We start from the raw sequence: 23353 nt of genomic DNA, 5'->3' as shown, positions 1-23353 counted from the left end.
ATGACGTCGCGTAACGTTAAATTGTTTTTACCAAAGCAGTGTAAGTAAGAGGTTTTCTGTGGCTATGGACTTGGTTCGCTGCAGACTCAGCTGTAGATGCGGCCCCAACTCACAAGCGCCGCAACAGTATAACCCTACTTGATGCTTGTTATATATAGCGAAAGCGCCCGCCCCGATAGCTAAGCTACTATTCTTTGTGTACATAGTGATCTGTATTTCTGTGGTGTTGTATAAGCAAGCAGTAAAAGGAAGCCGATTTGGCCCAGTGGTTAGGACGCTCAGCTACCGAACCCGGGCACCCGGATTCGAACGCAACCGGTTCGAATCCACTCTGATGGTCCTTTCTCTTCTTACTGTTTTCGCGGTCAAAGGCAGACGCTTCTAGGCCACTTGTACCACAGCGTAAAAATATAACATAACGATAACCTTACACCGCGGTCCGCACCCATTGACCCTATCACAGGGCTCCTAGCTGACACACGCGGGAATTCCGCGGCCGCGGCGCAATTTGTTTACGCCACACGGCTGACTGACCGCGGTCACGGCAGCTGCCAGACATCTGAATTAATCTTATACGAACATCCATTTCCTAAACATTATACGCATACGCTCGGCTCAAAGGAGCCGTGAGCACTAGTAAATAGTGCACGTAACTCCACCTTCCCACTCCCACTGAGCTTCATTTCACTATCCTCTCTTTGTCCGTTTTGTTTCCGCTGGCCGCAGCCTGGGCGATTGCCGCCACCGCCAACATATTCTACTCACGTTCTTGTTTTTTTTTTTTTTTAGATAAACTTCTACCCGCAGTGGGCGAGTATTGAATAGTGCGAAAGGCTCGCCAAAATTCGAAAGCGATTGCCGTTCTCCTGCTGTGTGCAGAGAGGCATTATTTGCTTCGGATGCTAGTGATAGCACATCTAGCGACTGGGTGATTTCATACTCTATGCTCACAAAGCGTTGCGCTACCCTTTTACTTCCTGCCTTGAGTGGGGCACTTGTTTCCACTGATCCGATCTAACAAAGTCGATGAATGCGATGGAGGAAGAAATGTTCCATTCTTTTAAGGGCGCGCTGCAGGTGGATACGCATTGCCACCTGTGAGGTGGTGCCATCTAAAGCTGGGCAAGGGGTTCCTTTTGTCAGTTCATCGGGATCCCCTTTCGAAGCTGAGACAGGCTTGAAAGAAGCTGTTCTGCGATGCTTCCAGGCCTCCAGCGTTTCCTTACTCGTGTGATGTAATTGCTGGAGAAGTGGCGGAGAATAACGCACTGTTATTTGAACTCAAACTTTTTGAAATAGTACACTACAGTGAAAGCTGTTGTCATGCCGTGCCCCCGCGATATACGTAAATATCTGCGATGCTGCAACAATTACCTCACATAGCTACTAAATTTGAGATGAACAAGAGAGGTTGCTACTGATTGTTATATCGTGAAATATCTTACTTCAGCTAAATATCGAGTTGATATGATATGCTGCAAAGTAAAACTGCGTTTTTCCCTGCGTCGTCATCTTCCCCACTGTTCCTAAATATTACTTTTGTGTTCGCTGCAGCTTAGAAAAGAAAAAAATGCTGAAATATTTACGTAGCACAAGAAAACAAGATTGTCTATTTACATTTTTCTCGTTAGACTTCCTGCTTGAAGGTTCTTTTGTTTTTATATTTGTCAGCTTTTTATAACTTTTCCGTTATATAGAATCTCACGGATCTCCTCCTCTCCTTTTTCCTAGTATTTATTATTGTTAGCGTCTTATAGCACCTTGAGGCGTCGGCAACACGACCTGTATATAAATATTTATCCCTTTAACATGCTACATTGCCGGTAATATTACTCTGTTGTGACAACCTACCATTAATATGCAACAGAGTGGCTCAGTGGCTTTTGCGTTAGGCTACTGATATCAAGGTCGCGCATTCGATATCGACCGTAGTGGCCGTATTTCAACGAAGAAAAAAATGTTCATGCGCACTGTGATTTCAGCGCTTGTAAAGCCCCCGGTGGTTTAAAATCATCATCAACCCTTCACTATGCCTTCCTTCGTAGCCTATGCGTCCCTTTGGTAAGTCATACTCCGCCATTTACAATCAACAAAATTTCACGTCTAATCAGCTGGGATGGCACACGTCTACGTCAGCACATCGCAATTGTGATGAAACTTCACTTCGATGCTGGCTAGTGCAATCTCCGGATCCCGAATTTCGAGCACTATTAGTCCCCTCTACGGTCATTACAGCGTGGTAGAGCAGCCATGACAAAGAAATACCTTTGCGCTCTGTTTGTCGACAATTCGCGCCGCAAAGGAACGCGAAGCTTGGCCGAAATGCACTCTAGCCATTAAACATGTCAAAATTTCCGGCTGCTAGTTTACTTAAAACACTACAGCCCCTGACAGCTAGACAAGTAAGCATGGTTATTCTGCAGGCAGTGTTTGTCGAGATATTCTGATATAATGGATTACTTTGCAGGTTTCGGCTACTCCCTGCTGGCAGGGGTATCACCTGTCTACGGCCTCTACACGTCACTATTTCCCATGCTCATGTACGCCGTGTTCGGCACGTCACGGCACGCATCCATAGGTGAGCACCGGGCCAAACATTTGTCTTTTATATCGGAATGATTAAAGATATTATCGGCTCAAAGATACGATAAGTCAAAATTGACAGAACGCAATGCAAGCAGGTGGATCCAAAAAAATGTGGCTCCAAGAAAATAGTGAACGTGTCAAGTTCCGAAAAATGATCTCTGCATATGGTGATATGAAGATTTTGATTGCAGAAGCTGAATGACCTACATCTCTTCCGTTGTTTGAGAAATAACAGCATTCAGAGGGCTGTACGGCGGCATTTCTCGGGGGTGCTGCTACGCTGTGGGACGGGGATGTCAGTTACCTTAAACACGCACCGGTTGAAAAGATTCTGTTTCACAAAGACGGAGTGGACCCACACTTCAATGGTCCCAGCGATTATTCCCTCGTCGTGGTAGAGCGCGAACAAGCCGGTAAACCTCAGATCAGACCACTATGGTTGCGCCTACACTGCACCTCAGTGATTCCAGAAAAAGTATGTTTGGGAATTACAGATTTGTGGATCATCATCATCATCAGCCTGATTATACCCACTGCAGGGCGAAGGCCTCTCCCATATTTCTCCACTTAACCCGGTTCTGTGCTAGCTGCATCCACTTGACCCCTGCGAACTTCTTAATCTCATCCGCCCACCTAACTTTCCGCCGCCCCCTGCTACGCTTTCCTTCCCTTGGAATCCAGTTTGTTACCCTCAGCGACCATCGGTTATCCTCTCTTCGCACTACATGTCCTGCCCATGTCCATTTCTTCTTCTTAATTTCCACTAGAATGTCGGTAACTTGAGTTATTTCTCTGACCCACTCTGCACGCTTTCTATCTCTTAATGTTACCCCTACCATTTTTCGTTCCATAGCCCTCTGGGTTGTCCTCAACTTAAGTAGAACTCTCTTGGTTAGCCTCCACGTTTCAGCCCCATAGGTGAGTAAAGGCAAGATGCAACTGTTGTATACTTTCCTCTTGAGCGATACCGGTAAGCTGCTAGTCATAATCTGGGAGTGCTTGCCAAATGCGCTCCATCCCAATCTTATTCTTCTTGTTATTTCCCTTTCATGGTCCGGATCTGCGGTTACTACCTGCCCTAAATAGACATATTCGCCTACTACTTCCAGTAATTCGCTACCTAATGTAAACTGCTGTTCCTTCCCGAGGCTGTTGAACATTACCTTCGTCTTCTGCATATTGATTTTCAAGCCTACCTTTCTACTTTTTCTGTCTAGATCATCAATCATTATTTGCAGTTCATCCCCCGAGTTGCTTAGCAAGGCAATGTCATCAGCAAATCGCAGATTACTGAGGTATTCTCCATCTACCCTTATCCCTAACTGCTTCCATTCCAAGTCTCTGAATACTTCCTCTAAACAAGCTGTGAATAGTACTGGGGAGATTGTGTCTCCTTGCCTAACACCTTTCTTTATGGGAATTTTGTTGCTTTCTTTATGCAGAACTATGGTTGCTGTGCAGCCACTATATATATCTTCCAGCACTTTCACGTACGGCTCGTCTACCCCCTGATTTCGCAATGCCTGCATCACCGCCGAGGTTTCAACTGAGTCAAATGCCTTTTCGAAATCAATGAATGCTATGTATAGGGGCTGGTTATATTCTGAGCATTTTTCTATCACCTGATTGATGGTATGAATATTATCGATAGTAGAGTACCGTTTCCGAAACCCTGCTTGATCCTTTGCTTGATTGCAGTCTAAGGTTGTCCTGATTCTATTAGCGATTACCTTAGTAAATACCTTATACGTAACAGACAGTAAGCTGATTGGTCTGTAATTTTTAAGGTCCTTAGAGTCCCCTTTCTTGTGAATGAGGATAATGTTTGCATTCTTCCATGGTTCCGGTACCGTCGATGACACCAGGCACTGCGTATTCAGGGTGGCCAGTTTTTCTAGCACGATATCCCCCCCGTCCTTCAGCAAATCTGTAGTTATCTGATCCTCTCCAGCTGATTTCCCCCTTTTCATAGTTTCTAGTGCTTTCTTGACCTCGTCCTTCGTCACTGGTGGAACGTCTGACTGTTTTTCCCTACCGCCCATCTCATTACGTCCCTGGCTACTTTGGCTACTGTAGAGATCTGTATAGAACTCCTCGGCTACTTTGACTATCTTGTCCATATTAGTGATGACGTTGCCCGCCTTGTCCCTTATCGCATACATCTGGTTTTTGCCTATGCCCAATTTCTTCTTTACCGCTTTAAGGCTTCTCCCGTTCTTTAAAGCATGCTCAATTTTCTCCATGTTATACTTCCTTATATCGGCCACCTTGCGCTTATTGATTAGCTTTGATATCTCGGCCAATTCGATCTGGTCTGTTGGATTGGAAGCTTTCATACTCTGGCGTTTCTTAATCAAATCTTTCGTCTCCTTAGACAGCTTACCGGTATCCTCTCTAACTATCCTACCGCCTACTTCTACCGCGCACTCAGTAATGATATCTCTGAGGTTATTGTTCCTTGCCTCTACGGTAATGTCGCCATCCTCAGTTAGAGCTGAATACCTATTCTGTAGCGAGATCCTGAACTCTTCTGCCCTCCCCCTCACCGCTAATTCGTTGATGGGTTTCTTTCTTACTAATCTATTGCGTTGCTTCTTCAGATTTAGGCTAATTCGGGACCTCACCATCCTGTGGTCACTATATCGCACTTTCCCGATTACTTCTACATCCTGCACAATGGCGGGGGTTGAACATATTATGAAGTCGATTTCATTTTTAGTCTCTCCGTTAGGACTTTTCCATGTCCATTTCCGGTTCTTCCGTTTGCTGAAGAAGGTATTCATGATTCGTAAGTTATTGCGCTCTGCAAACTCAACTAGTAACTCCCCCCTGCTATTCCTAGAACCAATGCCATAGCCACCTACTGCCTTGTCCCCTGCCTGTTTTTTCCCTACCTTGGCATTGAAGTCGCCCATTAGTACAGTATACTGCGTCTTTACTTTTCGCATTGCCGATTCTACATCTTCATAGAAGCTTTCAACTGCCTGGTCATCATAACTACATGTAGGTGCATAGGCCTGTACAACCTTCAGTTTATACCGCTTATTAAGCCTAATTACGATGCCTGCAACCCTCTCATTAATACTATAGAATTCATCTATATTACCCGCTATATACTTATTGACAAGGAAACCTACACCTAGTTGTCGCCTCTCTGGTAAACCTCGATAACACAGTACATGCCCATCCTTCAGTACAGTATATGCCTCATTCGGCCTCCTAACCTCACTAAGCCCTATAACATCCCATTTCATGCCCTCTAGTTCCTCTAACAGCACTGCTAAACTAGCTTCACTAGCTAGGGTTCTAGCATTAAACGTTGCCAAGGTCAGTTTCCAATGGTGGCCTGTCCAGCGGAGCCAGGCTTTCTTAGCACCCCCTGCTGCGTCACAGGTCTGACCGCCGCCGTGGTCAGTTGTTCCGCAGCCGCTGGTGACTGAGGGCCGGGGTTTTATGGACCTTATCATAGGAGGATTATAGAACTTCTATAATCGAATCTTGTTTGATAGTGCTTACAACGCGATGAAAAGCTCACTCATGCGGCATTTAATAAATACATAGGCGGTAATCATTTCAAATACTGAACAGAGATAGCCCGCAACAGTTCATCTCATCAAACCAGCAACTACACCTACGCCTACTGCAGGACAGCGACCTCTCTAATATGCAGTAATTTATCCTGTCCTTAACCATCTGTCTTCAACGTGTATTACCTCGAACTTCCTAATCTTATTCGCCCAGCTAAATTTCTGCCGCCCGCACCCTGGTGCGCTTTTCTTCCGTTGGATTCCACTACGTTACGTTGAACGACCGTCGGTTATCTTGTCATCGCGGTACTATTCTCGCCCACACCAATTTCTTCTTGAAAAAAAAAAAAAACAGTAGAAATAGGCCTTTATCAGTACGTAAAAGTTTTATATTGAAAGTTTCGCGCTTTAATCGACGCTAAATGCTTGCAGTTTTCCTTGTTAAATGCGGCTGACGAAGAGTGGACTAGCCGAATCTTCGTACAGCGTATTAGTCCGGTTTAAAGCATGGTGCAACTTAGCCGAGGCATGCCGTATATTCTGACCAGACGATAAGAGACCCAACTCGTCCGTGCCTTGTACTCATAGTACCAAGGAATAGCTGCTACGCGGCACATTGAACAGTAATTGATTTGTTCCAGTGGCCGAGGTGAAAATTGCAGACGGTGGCAGCGGTGACCGTCGGCTGGTCCAAAGGCTCTCGATACTACTCCATTTTTTGAGAGCGCTGTACCTGCTCGAAAGACAGTGATTTTGTTGCATACGCAATGGCTTTACGAGCTTACTTGACGCTCTTTGTTTTTAAACTAGCCATCTTTCCTTTTTCTGCTCTATGTACTCATCCCTTTCTCCCAATGAAATGATACTGGTACCATCTCCCGAATACCTTTGACTCTTTTTTTTTTCTTCCGCCCTCTCTTTCTTCTCGCACAGATTGCGTACTTGTGTTTTTCCATACTCGGAACATCTTTTTTTCTAATGTATTTACTCTGTTCATTTTCAGAGCGCCAAGCTATCCACTTAAATATTAGCGTCAGAAAATGCTTGCAGTTCACTTCTCCAGCATTCATCATTTTATTTTTAATTTAGGGGGCCGGCACTCAAGCTTCGCTTTAGTGATATAATACGATAACGAGCCTAATTAGACGCATGCTCATTAGATCACAGTCGTAAGATGTCACTTTACTTGAAAGACAATGCGACATAGATGTACAATTAGCGTTCATAAGGTTTGTATTATCAATACCATATAGACATACATAAATAATTAGCGACCATAAAGCTTCCATTATCATCAATACCATATATTTCGAACAAGCGTACACGAAAGGCATCTAAATGCATGTACGCCTCTCTGCTTTCTGCGGAATATGAAAACTGCGCCCCCACCGCACAACACACCTGACATCAAACCAAAAATGAGAGCATTCATCGGGAAACTGAAAGCACTCTCTTCGAACCGCTTTGTATTTGAACGGATCAGTTCAGTTCAGTTCAGGCGTTCAGTCGTGTCCGACTCTTCGTGACCCTATGGACCATGTCACGCCACGCTTTCCGGTCTCTCACTATCTTCTTAACATCACATAGCTTCATCTGCAATGCCTCGAGGATGCCATCTAACCATCGCGTTCGCTGCCTACCCCTTCTCCGGCGACCCTCAACCTTTCCCAACATCAAATCTTTCTCCAGCGACTCCTCTCTTCTCACCAGATGACCAAAGTAGCTGAGCTTTAACTTTAGAATTTGACCCTCCAATGAGCAGTCAGGGTTTATGGTCGACAATATCGACTGATTTGATCTTCTGGCAGTCCAAGGAACTCTCAAGAGTCTTCGCCAGCACCACAATTCAAACGCGTCAATTCTTCGGCGGTCAGCCTTTTTCACAGTCCAACTCTCGCATCCATACATCACAACTGGAAAGACCATAGCACGAGTTATACGGATCTTGGTTGGCAGACTAATGTCTCTGCTCTTTACTAGGCGGTCAAGGCTAACCATTGCTCTCTTTCCTAGAAGCAGGCGTCTCCTAATTTCATGGCTGCAGTCTCCTTCCGAGGTAATCTTGGCGCCCAAGAACAGAAAATCTGTCACAGCTTCCACTTCTTGTCCATTGATGCTCCAGGACTTGATAGGGCAAGACGCCATGATCTTCGTCTTTTTAATGTTCAGTTTAAGCCCAAACTTCTCACTCTCTTCTTGTACGCGCATCAGAAGTCTCTTGAGTTCCACTTCACTTTCTGCCATTAAAGTGGTATCATCCGCATATCTAAGGTTGTTGATACGTTTTCCAGCAATCTTCACTCCAGCTGAAGACTCGTCCAGACCGGCCTTCCTCATGATGCACTCTGCATATAGGTTAAACAGGCAGGGCGACAGTATGCAGCCTTGCCTCACCCCTTTCTCAATCGGAAAGCAATCAGTGAGACCATGCCCAGTTCTGACTGTGGCCTCTTGCCCTTCATACAGGTTCCTGAGGAGACAGATGAGGTGAATTGGAACTCCCATCTCTTGGAGAGCTTGCCACAATCTGCTGTGATCTACGCAGTCAAACGCTTTCGCATAATCAATAAAGCAGAAGTAAATGGGTTTCTGGAACTCTCTTGCTTTTTCCATGATCCAGCGAAGGTTGGCAATTTGGTCTCTAGTTCCTCTGCCCTTGTGAAACCCAGCTTGCACGTCCGGAAGCTCCCGATCCACATACTGTTGCAGCCTACTTTGCAGGATTTTTAACATCACCTTGCTAGCATGCGAAATAAGCGCGATCGTGCGGTAGTTGGAACAATCTTTGGCACTGCCTTTCTTTGGAATGGGGATGTAAACTGACCTCCTCCAATCCTGTGGCCACTGCAGGGTTGTCCAAGTCTTCTGACATAATGTATGCAGTGTGTTAACAGCGTCGTGGTTGAGGTTTTGAAGCAACTCAGCTGGAATACCATCAATTCCGCTAGCTTTGTTCTTAGCAAGGCTGGCTAAGGCCCATTCAACTTCACTCTTCAGGATGCCTGGCTCGACATCAGTAATCACAACCGTCTTATGTTGGGTTTGCACATTCGGGTCCTTCTTGTACAGTTCTTCTGTGTATTCCTGCCACCTCTTCTTTATCTCTGAGGCTTCAGTGAGGTCCTTGCCTCGTTTGTTTTTTATCACGCCCAGCTTAGCACAGAAGCTTCCTTTGATATCTTTGATTGTCTTATACAGAGCTCTTGTGTTCTTTAATTGGCTGTTGTTCTCAACTGCTTGGCACTGTATGTTCAGGAAGGCATTCTTATCTCTCCTTGCTATTTTCTGAAAATCCGCATTGAGAACCTTGTATCTTTCTCTTTCCCCCATACCTTTTGCCATCCTCCTTTCCTGAGCTATTTGCAAAGCCTCTTCGGATAACCAGTTTGCTTTTTTGCATTTCTTTTGCTTTGGAACTACCTTAGTAGCAACTTCTTGTATTATATCACGAACATCAGTCCACATCTCTTCGGGCTCTTTGTCTTCTAGATCTAATTCTTGAAATCGATTCCTCACTTCCACAGCTGGTGGCGGTACACGACGAGCTTCAGCTTATGAAAATGTCGTCCAACAGCGCAGATGATTTCAGCTCTGTAAAACTAGTCTAGGCGAACCACAGTGCAGACACTGTGCACCATTCTTCATTACAACATTCATATGGCTGTAGTTGCGCACTTGCGAAAGCCGTCCGCCTATTCCACCATAATGCACTGGCTCATTTATAAGAATTGACGGTGACGCACGCGGTCTTACTTGGCGACGAAACATTTCCTCATACCCCACATTCACCCGACCTCGTAACCAGCGACTTCTTCCTCTTCCCTACGATAAAGAACACACTGCGCGGGAGACACTTCCGGCAGGATGAGGAAATGATTGCTCATGTGGAACCCTTCCTGAACCCGCAAAGTGAGGAGGTCTAATGTGATAGTCTGTGGAAGCTTGTTCATCAATGGTAAAAGTGAATGGACTTGGCAGGATAATATGTAGAGGCTCCCACTCAAGCCTTAGTTGCTCCTGTATATTAGTAATATGAACTTTATAAACGCACCTTAAGAACCCCCGCTTGTTCTCGAGCAGCAGAAGCGGGCTTGCGCATCCTATAGTGGGTAGCTTGTCTAGAATCTAACATTCTCAAAATTTAATCAGAAATCAATAACTTAATAAACATCAACCATTTCAGGCACACAGCCAGGCGAAATCAATTCCTTACTAAAGTTCCATCATTTGACACATATTGCGACATTAAATTTATATTACGCAATATTTATTTCACTCACTCCACGTGTGACGTCATGTTTAATATGAGCGTTGTGAGGTGTTTAAAGTTTTCATGCAAGGTCACGTGTCTGTGATGTCATTACCCTGTCGACCAATCAAGATTGTTCGGTCACGTCCAGCGCCGCTGGCACCGACGATGCCGATGCCGGCTTTTCGACGACGTGATACCCTCACGCAATCGAAAAAAACTGTCTTGGGCCCTTCCTCTACTCAGTTAAACATAAATACGTGAACGCGTATACTACGGAGACTCGACATGCAGAGGCTCACCGGCTCACCTAATTAGGACAGTGCGATAGAGGGCGAGATGGACTATATTTGCAGAACTTGAGTTGCGGAACAGTATCAAAAAGGAGGAGGGGGAGGGTAATATTAAAATGCTTGTAAACCACACCAGGTGTGACGGGCCCTAGTAACGTATTTGGCATTGCAAGTGAGATACTTTATTGCTTGGGGCGGTTTTTTAGCATCGAGTACAAAACAGACAACAAAACTCAAGAACATTGAAAACAAATAAGTCCACAGGGGTGTCGTTGGCCAGAGGTCATCTAATTATGGTTTTCAATATTGTGGCGTGGTTTGATTTGACTTAATTTGGTCTTTATCTCACCAGTACAACTGGAGGAATTTCAGGCAAAAAGCTGCTTTTGCAGCTTGACGGGGTGCGGAAAACCGTTGCGAAGTGTTACAAAGCAGTGACATCGACATATAAGAGAAATACTACATGATAATGATATATGTAAAAAAGAGAGGAAAATGCACACTACAGGATACATAAAATGAATACACTCGATAAATGCAACTGTTTGATTTAAACTATGCAGGTTTTAGGCTCACCTATTCGAAGTATGTGTAAGGACATGTATAAAATTCATCCCGACATGCTGACGGTTCTCTAGTGTACAATTTAAAAGGTATACATTCATAACAAGCAAAATGGACACATTAAGTAGTACAACACAGTCAAAACTTTAAAGAGAAATACATAAACTTTGCTCTGTAGGTCAGTGTGCATCAAGGAGGATTAAAAAAAAAAAAAAGAAACTACTGCAGCGGAAGCCACCTATACCTACCAATGGATCGCGGTGAAACCGCGCGGCCATGTTGCCATGGACAAGAAACGGCAGCCGCATCTCGCCCGCTGCGCTTGATGCATTGCTCCACCGTTGTTTTTAACTGTTATGGTGATCGTTGGTGGCAGTTTATGATTAACAGTTGTTATGATAGACATTGTAGAGGTAATGGATACAACTAATAACAGTTATTATGACTCATCATGACTGCTAATGGCGACGAAGCGACCAAATGTCAGACTACTTGGAATGACCGCGACTGATTGGAAGCGAGTAAAAATGCTTAGCGATGAGTGATAATACTACAATTATCGACTACAATGACCGGTCGAAGCAATGCGCTGTGAAGTGTGTCGAACATAAATGGTCTCCGTCTTTTGGCTGCCAGTCTTCCCGCCGGACAGCCCGCTCCCACATACTACACACATTTGGATCCTTCGGAAACTTGTTTAGAAAAACGCTGTGCCCATCAGGTGTGAAAGCTGAGGCAGACTACGAGCTGTCAGCATGCGCCGCGACAGACAGATACGTTTTCAATATGCTCAAAAATTGGTACTTACAAGGGAACGTAATCCCGGAGCCCTTTTTCGCTAGATTTCTACAGCCGTACGCAACGCACGAAGCAGCCATTTTTCACTTCAAGATCTAGAAGCCACCGCGCCAACTACGCCCCACGGCGGACGGCGCGTTTTTTTTTCCTATGGCAACATGGCGGCGCGGCTTCAGTAAGGCCCCCCCCCTCCCCCCCCCCCTCCCCCGCTCCAGCAGTTCTTTTTTTTAAACCTCCTCGATGTGCACCTACAAGATCAGAAGTAACAGAATACAAATTTCTCACAGCTCAACATAATACCGCCGAAATTCATTGAATTTGAAATGTTCAGTTTATTTATATTTGTTGAGTATGTGAGGGACGCTATGTTTTAGTGTTTGGAGTTTATAATTAGTTCTAAAATGAGGGACAAACGAAGTATTCTTGTCGTCAAAACCTCGAATGCTATGGAGCTGAATGCAGTTGGAAATGTTTCAGCCAGAAAAATAAAAGAAAAAAATAACACCAGCAGTTCTGGATGCTGAAAGACCAGGGAACGATTTTTAAGGTTATCCTGCGGGTTCTGCCCCTCATTCTATTTCTCTCTGTTCCAACTCCAGGAGCCTTCGCTGTTGTCTCCATCATGACCGGCAACCTTGTTGAAGAAAACAAGCACGAATACACGGCAGCTGAAGTCGCCACGACGCTCTCTTTTCTGGTGGGCCTCTACCAGGTACATAGGAACGACACTGCTGCAGTTTGAGAAATAGGTAGTTTATATATAACGCGTTATATATGTAAAGTTTATATATAAAAACGATTCGAGTTATAGCAAGCATAATAACGGGGCTTCGCTTTTTGGCTGGAGAGGCGAAAGTCTTCTATTCCGCCCTTCTCCGTTAAAGCGCGATGCCCCAGCTCTCCTGCAAAATGTTTATCATCAATCCATGCCATTGGCTATTTTTTTATTTAATGGCATATCATGTATACCCTCCGCAGCTTTTTAATTCACGCCCATAAGAAGTTTAGGCAGGGGCATGTTTCCGAGCTAATTGATGCAACGTTTGGGTAGGCCAGCTTGGACATTGGGACAAGGACGTAAGAATATTTGTCCCGTTCGTTTCTTTACGCCCGCCTCCCAATATTCAAACTGGCCCACACAAACGGAATGGTTGAAGGTCGTGGTTATAATCACAGTGTTCACTTTAAGATACATGAGGAAAAAATAACAACCGAAATGATGTAGTTAGCATTTGAGGAGTGATAGATGAATACTGCAAGAAAAAGAAAGCAGGACAGCCTCAATCAGATTAACGTTTCGACAAGAGGGTTTGTCATGACCTGGGCTTTGCCTTGGGAGGTAAGAGGACATATCGTCGGGTCGAAACGTCATTACGTGCGCTTCATATGGAAAACAAGATATATTTTGCCTTTGTCGGCAAGTTACCGGCATGTTACAACAGCGGTAACCATTTTGAAAAATCCCCTCTGAAGCGATTTCGACTGTTGGTTGTGCTGCATATATTTGTCCTACACGCGGGCAAGCATTGCATACAATTTGTGAGATTGTAGCGTTGTGCAGTTGTTTTTTTCTGTGCCTATGTGCAGCTGCTCTTCGGCCTCCTACGGCTGGGAAACCTGAGTGTGTTCCTCTCCGAGCAGCTGGTGAGCGGCTTCACTGCCGGCGTGTCAGTACACATCGGATCCAGCCAGCTTCCCGGTCTGTTCGGCATCAACGTCACCGTCTACTCGGGGCCCTTTCTCATCATCAAGGTACTCGTCCCACTATGAATCAGCGATATTTAAAAACAAAGAAACCGCTATCATCACCATCAGCACTTCGGCTGCTTCCACAGCCTGATGAGGGTACCGTAGGCATTAATTTGACATTGTCCTGGATCAGTTCAGAAAATTTCCTAATTTAATATTCTAACCTGACTCTCTTCCGCCCTTTGTGTAATGTCAGAGGGTGGATACTCTTACAATTAAGTTTGTCAGCGTGAAAGAAGAGCGGTTATGTACTGTTCTCACTACACGCCATGGTTATGTCTGTTTACATTTTATGATTTTTGTTAAGATGTTATTAATTTTTTTATTTGTTCAATGCGGGTTTTTGATGTCTCTTGACGTTACTTCATTTTTCTTTGGATATATACTCCACTTCCACTTCCATCTTCTTCTTCAAAATTTAGTTTAACAAGCCAAGCATAGCAGAACAAGTTATGTTTTACATAATTTTGGTCATTAAATGTTTTGTTAATAAGTAATAGCTCGTTTGCAAACGTAGACAACGTGTCTATAGTGGAGGGTAAGGATATGTTTCGGCTCATTTCATATGGTGATTTTACCAACTGTTCTAGAACAATCGCTGCTGCTCTCTCCTGTAGAAGCCCTTACTATCAGAAGTGCTCCTGTATGAGGTTTGTACAGGAACACTACTTGAGACTGCGCAACAAAGCCGCTGCTAACCGTAGCAGCAGCTACTGGTAGCAAGGCTTATGATAGCCCAGCCAAAATCAAGAAAAAAATTAGCCGGATAGAAAGATCTCATGTAGTTAGCTGATAATAGATAGCTTTTTAGAGTAACAGAAGGGACTTAAAACAAGAAAATGAGACAGAGGTGATAGGGTCGTGCGGAGAGATAAGATAAGCTTGCTGCGATGAAGTGGTCTGGCACAGGTCAGGGACAAGTGAAGAGCCTTAATTGCAAGCCGCCTTTGAACTTCATTGGTTGTAATTCCAGATACTTATGATAAACCACCAACCAATTCATGCGCAACCGAAGGAGCTTGGGCTCTTAAAAGCGCAGTCCAAAGTGATTTGACTGATTAGGAACATTTAGCTTAATAGTGTTGTAATTCGTTCGAGGATTATTGGCATACAGTTAAATGTTCCATGTGCGACTAAAATCCGTTACGCGTAATGAAAAGGCATGTCAGGAAAGTTCGCCCATCACTTCTTCAAATGTTCCGTACAAATAATGATGAGCGACTATTACCGCGAGAGTAGCTAAACCGTGCCATACTCCAGATCGCCATATAAATCCTTCATATATACTCCTTGAACAGCGTGGCAACGCGGATAACAAATTTATACAGTACGGCTTAAAATGAAATGGGGCAAGCACGAAGTCTCCTGTTCTGCACTGAAATTACGTCTCAAGAGCAGTATCCTTTCAGAGAACAACAATTTAAAACGAAGAAAATATCGAACCTCTCATACGTTCAATCAATTGTTGAATGCGAATAGTGTGTTCACTTTCCCGCTCAAGCATTGTGCACGTGGTACATAATTGTTTAGTGTGAAACCAAAACATTAGCAGTATTTATTGACTTGACGGTAGTTCCATGAACTGTGCGTGTACCGCATACCGTATATATAATAATAGTTTATATTTGCTTGTTAGAGCAAGATGCTAATAGCACCAATAGTCTAAATAGTGTATATATATATATATATATATATATATATATATATATATATATATATATATATATATATATATATATATATATATATATATATATATAGGATATATTTTGGTGCTGGTAGTGTGCGCCTTTTTCATCTTTACTGCCATCCTTGGCACGGTCTTAGAGTTTTAGAGACAAGCAACTCCCCGTGCCTGCTAACTGCCGACTGTCCGTCTTGCTTGATTTCCAGGGCTACATCGAGTTCTTTCATCGAATAGCCGAGACTCACCTCCCCACCCTCGCGCTGTCTGTAACGAGCTTCGTCATCATGCTTTTAGTCAAGATATTCGTCGATCCATTGCTGATTAAGAAGGTTGGCATCCCATTCCCCATCGAAATGGTTGTCGTAAGTATTCAGTGCAATGGCATGTTCTTAGCGTACGCTGTGCAGTCAGGTGACGTGACGGGAACCTTTGCCTCCCGTGGCACAACAACGATTTGTGACACCACTGTTTCGAGCACAAGTAAAAACAACTGAACATTACAAGATTCCTACTGCTGTGTGAAATTATCGCAGTATTACGGCGCGCAGTGCTTTCAGCGTATAAAGTTAGATAATAATGTCTTGAGTTGTGGAAATAATAATCGTAAAAGCTGTATTTTCCCCTTAATTCTTTTTATATATGATTAGAAACAAGAGAGCACTAGATCTGTGCATTTTTGGATTTTCTGAATAATTACGGGAAGATCTAAAAGCGTGGACACTATCGGTTACAAACCTATTTGGAGTAGCCGTTCTGTCGATGAACGTTTAAATCAGTATAGCATGAGTCTCTCGTTGGTCTACTTTAAAAGAAACAAATGGAGCAGTATCTTACTACTCGGTATAGATAAGTCAGCCACGTCATGACGGCAGGAAAGATGAGAATGAAGGAAGGCGAGAAAAGGGTGTCTTATTGGAGGGACCTGGAATAATTTAGACCTCGTCGGCTCGTAAAGGCCGGTAGCGGCGTGCATCGTTTGCTGCCGCTGCCTCACCTCTGGTAACACGTACACTGCGCCAGAGTTTCACTACAGTACACTTTAGTTCTGCTATAGTGCCGTTCCGCCGCTAAATTTAGAGGCGGCACCCTAGGAGGGCTTTTGGGTGCGGCGCGAACTAGCGGCGCGCGCTGTATTTAAAAGCCGAGACGTAAAACACGGTTTACTGCTTTAAATGGAGCGTACTAATGTGTTTGTGTTGTGTACTGGTAGAGTGTGTGTCTGTGTATGCGGGCGGTATGACTGTGAGTGTGTAGTTGTGTCACACCATGACTAAACATAACTCATCAAGATTAAATAAGTTCGACTCGTGCGTTGAACATGTGTGGTCGTACAGTCCTTAGCGAGTTTGAGAAAATACCTGTTTTATCACTAAATCAGGCTGGGTAATTTAGCGTCCGCTAGATTTTTTTTTTTCTGTCTGCTATGTGTGAACCTTAGACGCTGTCGTCTTCTGTCTTATTGGCGTTGAAATCTGACTAGATTCCTATCATTGGCATGCATAGGTTTGAATGAGATAAAAATAAAGACACATTAACATTGCAGGTTATTTTCGGTACATTACTGTCACATCATCTGAACTTGGAAGGCTACAACATGAGCGTCATCGATCACATCGCCCCAGAGTAAGTACGTCCTCTTGGCCGACATTGGGGAGCTGCAATAAAAACGTAATAAGCCGCAAGGCAAGACGATGCGTTTGTGCGACAAAGGTTGCGAAATTGTGCAATTTTGTTTTCTGCACTGAACTACTGTACGTGAAATATGCTCTTGTGATATGGTACTACAGAACTACAGACAACATAAAAGAACTATAACACTGCAAATCGTAAGACGCAACTACAAAAAGTATGTTGTTACAATAGAGCTATAAAATATTTCGTTGTATTTTAGGCACGGTTCCCTAGCTTTTTCGATTTGGAAGTAATTAAGAAATTAAATGAATTCAGACCCATGAATTTTTACTGACTGTTCGTGTTGTGCCTGTGAAGCGCTAATATCTAATTCATAGTTCGCTTCAAAGTATGAAGCAATTTTCGATGGAACAATCATCGTTCAGCATCTGTATGCTCTTCAAAATATAATTGTTACAGACATTAGCTACGAGTAAGTAATTCGATCGACGTATGCAGTATACTTCAGCCAGCATCGCAGGCGGTCAACGAACTTTCGCGAGTCACCATGTTAGACAGTAAACATTTTCAGTCAGCACAGTTATAACAGCGAGCGTTGCAAGCAGTTTCTATAATACTGTTAATATTGGTTCAAGTGCAGTCAGATAAGCCTCTTGGTGACTTTTTGCATGGTCATCATAAGCAGACAGTTAAAACATTTCTTAAATGAGCCGGTGACCTCAACGGTGGCGCTCGCAAAAGGTGTGCTCGCTTCTCTCGGGCCCAGAATGCCCCGACCGCACTCGCCGGTGTTCTCAGCGCAGCTGATCTCAGACTTGGCGGCTCCCGCACTGGCCGTGTCCGTGGTGAGCTACGCCATCACCATCTCGCTGGGACGCATCTTCGCCAGGAAGCACAAGTACGCCACCGACCCCAACCAGGTACCTCACAGGATGATCATGCCAGCAGAAGAGCGCGATACAAAAGCGCACGTACACCGATATATACGCATAGACACAGGCGCACCCTCACAGGGTTACATAAAAAAAGAGTCCGAGGCATGTGTACAGACATAAGCGCAAACAGAGACACAGGGACACGACACGTGCAATTAACTTCTAGACACCAACGCATAAGCTCTCATCTGATACAATTACAAATGTTTTGAGTTATACCATGAGAGGCCGTAGGTGGTAAGATTGGCAAGCGGTGCGCGATCCTCTCGTTCTGGTAGACAAATACCATTGCCCGTTTACTCTGTCGCTTTTTTTTTTTTTGTCTTTTCGTCCAATGGTTCAGATGGTGCAAGAAAAATTTAGATACGCGTATGAAAATTACCTTAGGCTCTACAATCACCTTCAGACTTACGAGTGGTCACAATTTGTTGTTGTTGTTTTTTTTTTGTTTGTTTTTTGAGATCGAGGATGTAAACACAGGCGTTGAGCTACTGACATCAGTTGTACAGGGGATAATGAAAAAAATTTATACCATGCCGTAAATCGAAGAAGTGTAGATTTCCTTGCTGGTTTTCACGTTATTTGAGACATTACTTGAAGAAACCGCAGTATCATAAAGTATACGTGAAATCAAAAAGTCAATATTGGTACCAAGTATATACATTGCGCAGAAAAATTGTAAAAGAAAAACCTGATTGCACGTGATGAAGCCGAGTACCACAAACTTCTCGAACAGAACTCTAAGAAGGAATCAAACTGTTTCTGGAATTTTGTGCGCAAGCAAAGAAATGATAGGGTTAGTGCTGATGTGATAAAGACGCGTGAAAACCTCAAGCTGTATGCCAGGCTTTTACTGATCACTTCAGCTCTTGTTTCGTGCGCCATGATAACACAACTGCTGTTATCACTCTTGAAGGCGGTGCCGACTGTTGAGCTTATGGAAATATCGCCGAGCATGAGATTCTTTCGAAGATTCAGAAACTTAAGCCAGAACTTTCAACAGGAGTTAGTGAAATTCTCGGCTTCACAATCAAAGAATGCGCTGACATCTTTGACCCTGTCTTGACACATTTTCTCAAGCTATCATTGCGTACTGGTGTTTTTCCTTGTCGTTGGATGTTTCCAGCAGCTGTTCCTGTATTCGAGTCTGGCAATGCTTGTGATGTGAATAACTTTCGGCCTATGTCACTGATTTGTTTTTTTCCGAAAGTTATTGAAATGGTACTGTACGAACGAACTACAGGTCAGAGTCCCTCCGACCTGTAGTTGCATAGACCGGTTTGTGAGGAACTCGGTTATGGAGCTTCATAGGCTTCCCGTTTAGTGTCTGGTCGTCAAATTCCTGCTCGATGGTAGCGTGCGGATAGTTGTCAAAACCTTACTGGAAATCCAAGACGATCAGAGGGCGACGTCTCTATGCTTCTCTGAATCCTCGAGATTGAAGACCGCGTTCGTATATTGTGCAGCGAGGTGTCTCCGAAATCCCGTCTGGCTTTCAAGAACGAAGTTGGCGGCCCTTAGTATCCAAGCCATTCGCTTCAATGCCACCGATTCCGTGGCTATTGCAGGTTGACAAGGTTAGGGACACGCAGGAAGTCAAGTCCTAGGCGGCTTCCGGAGCTCGAATATGAGTTCTATAATGACGTCAGGTTTCGGAGCAGGTGAGCCCATCGCTGGCTGGGGCGCTGTTCCGCTTAGGGTGTCTGAGTGCTCTTAGTAGTTCATTAGAGTTCATGGATGCCAGCATGATGTCCTTATAGCCCCGTCAGACAGCCGTTGTGCTGTTCGTGTTCGTCTACAAATTGTAAGAGACATATATACATGAACACACGCAAACTGGCTTCAACCATAGTGCAAAAATCAAAGGCAGGAGCATGCAATGCGTTGTGGTCTTGATTACTGCTAATAACATGCGTGAGCAACATATCTCAAGCGGTTGTTGGTCATCGCAGGAGTTCATCGCACTGGGCGCTTGCAACATGTTCGGCGCTTTCTTCGCCTGTTTTCCAGTCGGGGCGTCGGTACCGCGTAGTTCTATACAAGAAGGTGCCGGAGGCAAGACGCAGGTAGGTGTACCGCTATTCCTCTAGTAAGAATGTCTTGTGAGACGTTGTGCGAGCGCAGGAGGCACGAACGCGCTTCTTCGAGTCATTGTCCAACATTTTCCTTGTCTCTCCGTTTCTGACAAAGGTTGCGAGAAAAATAACACGATCTCGGTCTTAATTTTCAGTTTCTGGGTCTCAGAGTTGGTTCAATGTTTTCGGTTTCGTCATCTGCTCCCTACCACCAGTAGTAGCTGCAGGGAAAAGAACCGAAAGGAAATTATTGTTATTAGGCGACGTACCAATTTCTCATATTTTAACAGGGCTGACAAAAATTTGTACCAGTTTTCAGATGTGGCCACATTAGAGAGAAGGATGTGGAGCGAGCAATTTTTTTTTGCCTTTCTCTTTATTGCTTAGTTAATAAAAAGTCAAAAGAAGGACGGCACGACCTCTGCTTTCGAAGAAGACTCTTTTTGTATATTTTAACTTTTCTAGGAATAGTAATGTAATAGCAAAATCCCCCGAGCTTTTTAAATTCTCACTCGCCATCTCTTTCACACACGCACGATAGCTATTATAGTGCGTAACCCTAGTGAAAAATACCTATGAGTCAGAATAACTTCATACAGAGTTCTCATACTAATCTCGTACAAATCTCATATCATATTTTACGAATATCATTCAACGTATGAGAAATATATGAGGTTTATGATATTTGTATGTGTTTAGTATGAGAAGTCTCTATGAGGTTATTGTGACTCATACGTTTTTTTCGCTAGGGAAGCGCCGCTTTGAACGGAGCTGCTCGTCGGGTGAACAAAAAGTGGCGGACGGCGCCGACCAACATCACTGATGGTTATGCCTGCTAAATGCCAGACCTAATTTTTAAAGGTCCTACATCACCAAAACATCGCAAAGTGACAGCAAGTCTTTGTGCACTCGAGTGAAGTGACAGTGAACTAAAGAGGCTGCCTACCAACTGAATGATGCCAGTGTGCTGCGTCTTTTCTAGACCTGCAGACACTTATTCCTTTCAAAAAATAGATAAAAAAGAATGGCGCAGTCCGAACGAACTAAAAACTAGTTATATCGATTTACCATTTAAGAAACTAAGCTAAGCTTCTCTGGAGACCTATGGCATGCTGGTTAAGTCTATTTCTTTACATTTAAAATCGTTTATAACAGTGCGCTAAACGAAAAAAATATGTAAACACGAAGCAAGGGCATTATATTGTCATGTCATATTTCCTAAAAAATTTCTTTTCTTCTGTCAGGTCGTCAGCTTCGTCAACTCTGTCATAATCTTCATTGTCATCACCTGCCTCAGTTCATACTTCGAAAAGCTTCCTGTGGTAAGACACTTCTGGACTGAAAACATTTTGGCAAATCGCGGTTTGCAGTTCGAAATAAATGAACACGTTCTTAGTCCAACACGGGAAAAGCGACAATAAAAATTGAAATTTATATTGTAACAGATGAAATGGTTTTAATGCATGTGAACGTCGAATGAAGGACGGACGCACACAGATCAGAAACCCGGATTAGTCTGCGCGCGCCTCGCTTCCTCTGCTTCTTCTTCTTCTGCTGCTTCTCAGTAAGCCGCTACGCGGCGTAACAATATAAACCTTCTAAGAAGCAACACGATAGCGTTAACAAGTGTATTGAAGAAATAACATGCAATAGACTGGACGATACGATGTTTGCTGCGTATGAATTAAAAATCAATTATATATCAGTTTTGTTTAACTGGCTTGTAAATGCGAACTCGTCAATATAGGGCAAATAAAAAATGAGAGAGAGATGATTGCTTCAGCCGCCAACATTCGTCAGCCATGCCGATCTTTTTTTTCCTACTTTACAGGCCATTCTTTGCACAATCATATTCATTTCGCTTAAAAAGGTGTTTCTGCAAATCAAGGATTTCCAGCGCTTCTGGAGGATATCCAAGATTGACGGCGTAAGTAGCATTTAGATACTCAATATTGTCTTGAAGATTGTACCGTGCGTATAAACATAAAAATATCAGACAGCAGTAACACTAATCAAGCTGCAAATATGGAAGGAAAATAACGTTGATTTGCAAAACAAGCAATTGTTTAACCTTCAGTGGTGCAGCAGGAGAATGTAATACAAGTTCATTGTCATGCGTGAACTGCCAGATAGACCTCCCTAAGCGTTTTCGTAAAGTTAACTTTATAAGACAAAAAATAAATTAACAGAAAGAAAAATTACCTACCCCACTATATTCACATGTCTATCGGTGCTCCACGGACGGAGCTGGGAGAAAAAATACTCACTGCGCTACTTTGGCAGCCAAGTGTTTGTATCAGGTCGCAACCTCAGCAGCTAACACTTTATTTTAGCGAATTTAGTACAGTGACAAACGACCGGGCGATTTTTTTTTTCATACTCGTCTCATGACTGTGTCTTTTGCTATCTTGCAGAACATATGGATGGTGTCGTTCCTAGCCACGGTGCTGGTGGATGTACAGTTCGGACTCGTCATCGGGATCATCTTCTCATTACTCACTCTCATCTACCAGATCAAAAGGTGCGAGCGCTATCACCAGACCATGCAATCATTTTCGAGGTCATTTCATATGTGTGCGAGCCGCACTAGAGCGCCACAAAACAGTGATGGCAGCCCGGATATGTTTCCACCGGATATGACACAGTTTGTGGCATTACTGAAGATATAGTATTTTCCCCGCTTTTTGGCACCAAAAGCTTGCATAGGCGTTTCAAATTTGCTCTTCAATGCGCGCTACGCCTGGTTTACCTCACTTCAGGAATGCGAGCGTGGTGCGTCACGTTTGGTTTTCATATGCACATAGCACGTGAAGTTAGCTAACAGATGTCTGTGCTCTCGTTTCATTAAGTCACTAGTAAACGCAGCAACAGCGGTGAACTACGTCACGACCACTTGAGTATAGACCTCTTTAACATTGCCAATTGCGAAAGTTCTCATGGGGCACATATGCGTCATAAAACTACGGTTCCGGTTGGTCAAATTTTGAGTGTATACGGATAGTGGGCGCGCCCGCTGTAACTTTGTCATTGTTGCAAACTTGCAGATAGCTGATAAGTGCACAACCACCTGCCACATAAAACCAGTTTAAGAGATAGAGTAACAAAACTTATTAAAAGGAACCACCGTAGAGATAATTAAGAGGGGAAAAAAGAAAAACAATTTTCAGGAGGCAATGGGGGCAATAGCAGATAGCTTTTTATTGGCCGCTTCTAAATCAGAAATAAACCACGGCAGTTAAAAATATCCCGCATCTAAAA

At 43.8% G+C, this 23353-nt stretch overlaps 1 protein-coding gene across 1 annotated transcript in view; it reads left to right on the top strand.

Moving 5' to 3' along the window:
• The window catches only part of LOC146172717 (prestin-like), a 42532-nt gene that overhangs the window by 7410 nt on the left and 11769 nt on the right, over positions 1-23353 (top strand). The window contains exons 2-11 of the mRNA XM_084584379.1: positions 2468-2578; positions 12617-12729; positions 13605-13769; positions 15660-15815; positions 16997-17076; positions 17852-18005; positions 19973-20086; positions 21340-21417; positions 21927-22022; positions 22510-22616. Of these exons, the coding sequence (XP_084440505.1) occupies positions 2468-2578; positions 12617-12729; positions 13605-13769; positions 15660-15815; positions 16997-17076; positions 17852-18005; positions 19973-20086; positions 21340-21417; positions 21927-22022; positions 22510-22616 (1174 nt within the window). The remainder of the gene's footprint in view (positions 1-2467; positions 2579-12616; positions 12730-13604; positions 13770-15659; positions 15816-16996; positions 17077-17851; positions 18006-19972; positions 20087-21339; positions 21418-21926; positions 22023-22509; positions 22617-23353) is intronic.

The sequence above is a fragment of the Amblyomma maculatum genome, chromosome 11 (assembly GCF_055883805.1).
Source record: "Amblyomma maculatum isolate TAMU_Amacu chromosome 11, ASM5588380v1, whole genome shotgun sequence".
In the NCBI taxonomy this organism is placed as follows: Eukaryota; Metazoa; Arthropoda; class Arachnida; order Ixodida; family Ixodidae; genus Amblyomma; species Amblyomma maculatum.
Note: the sequence above shows the minus strand (reverse complement) of the source record. Positions and strands in the feature narration are given on the sequence as shown.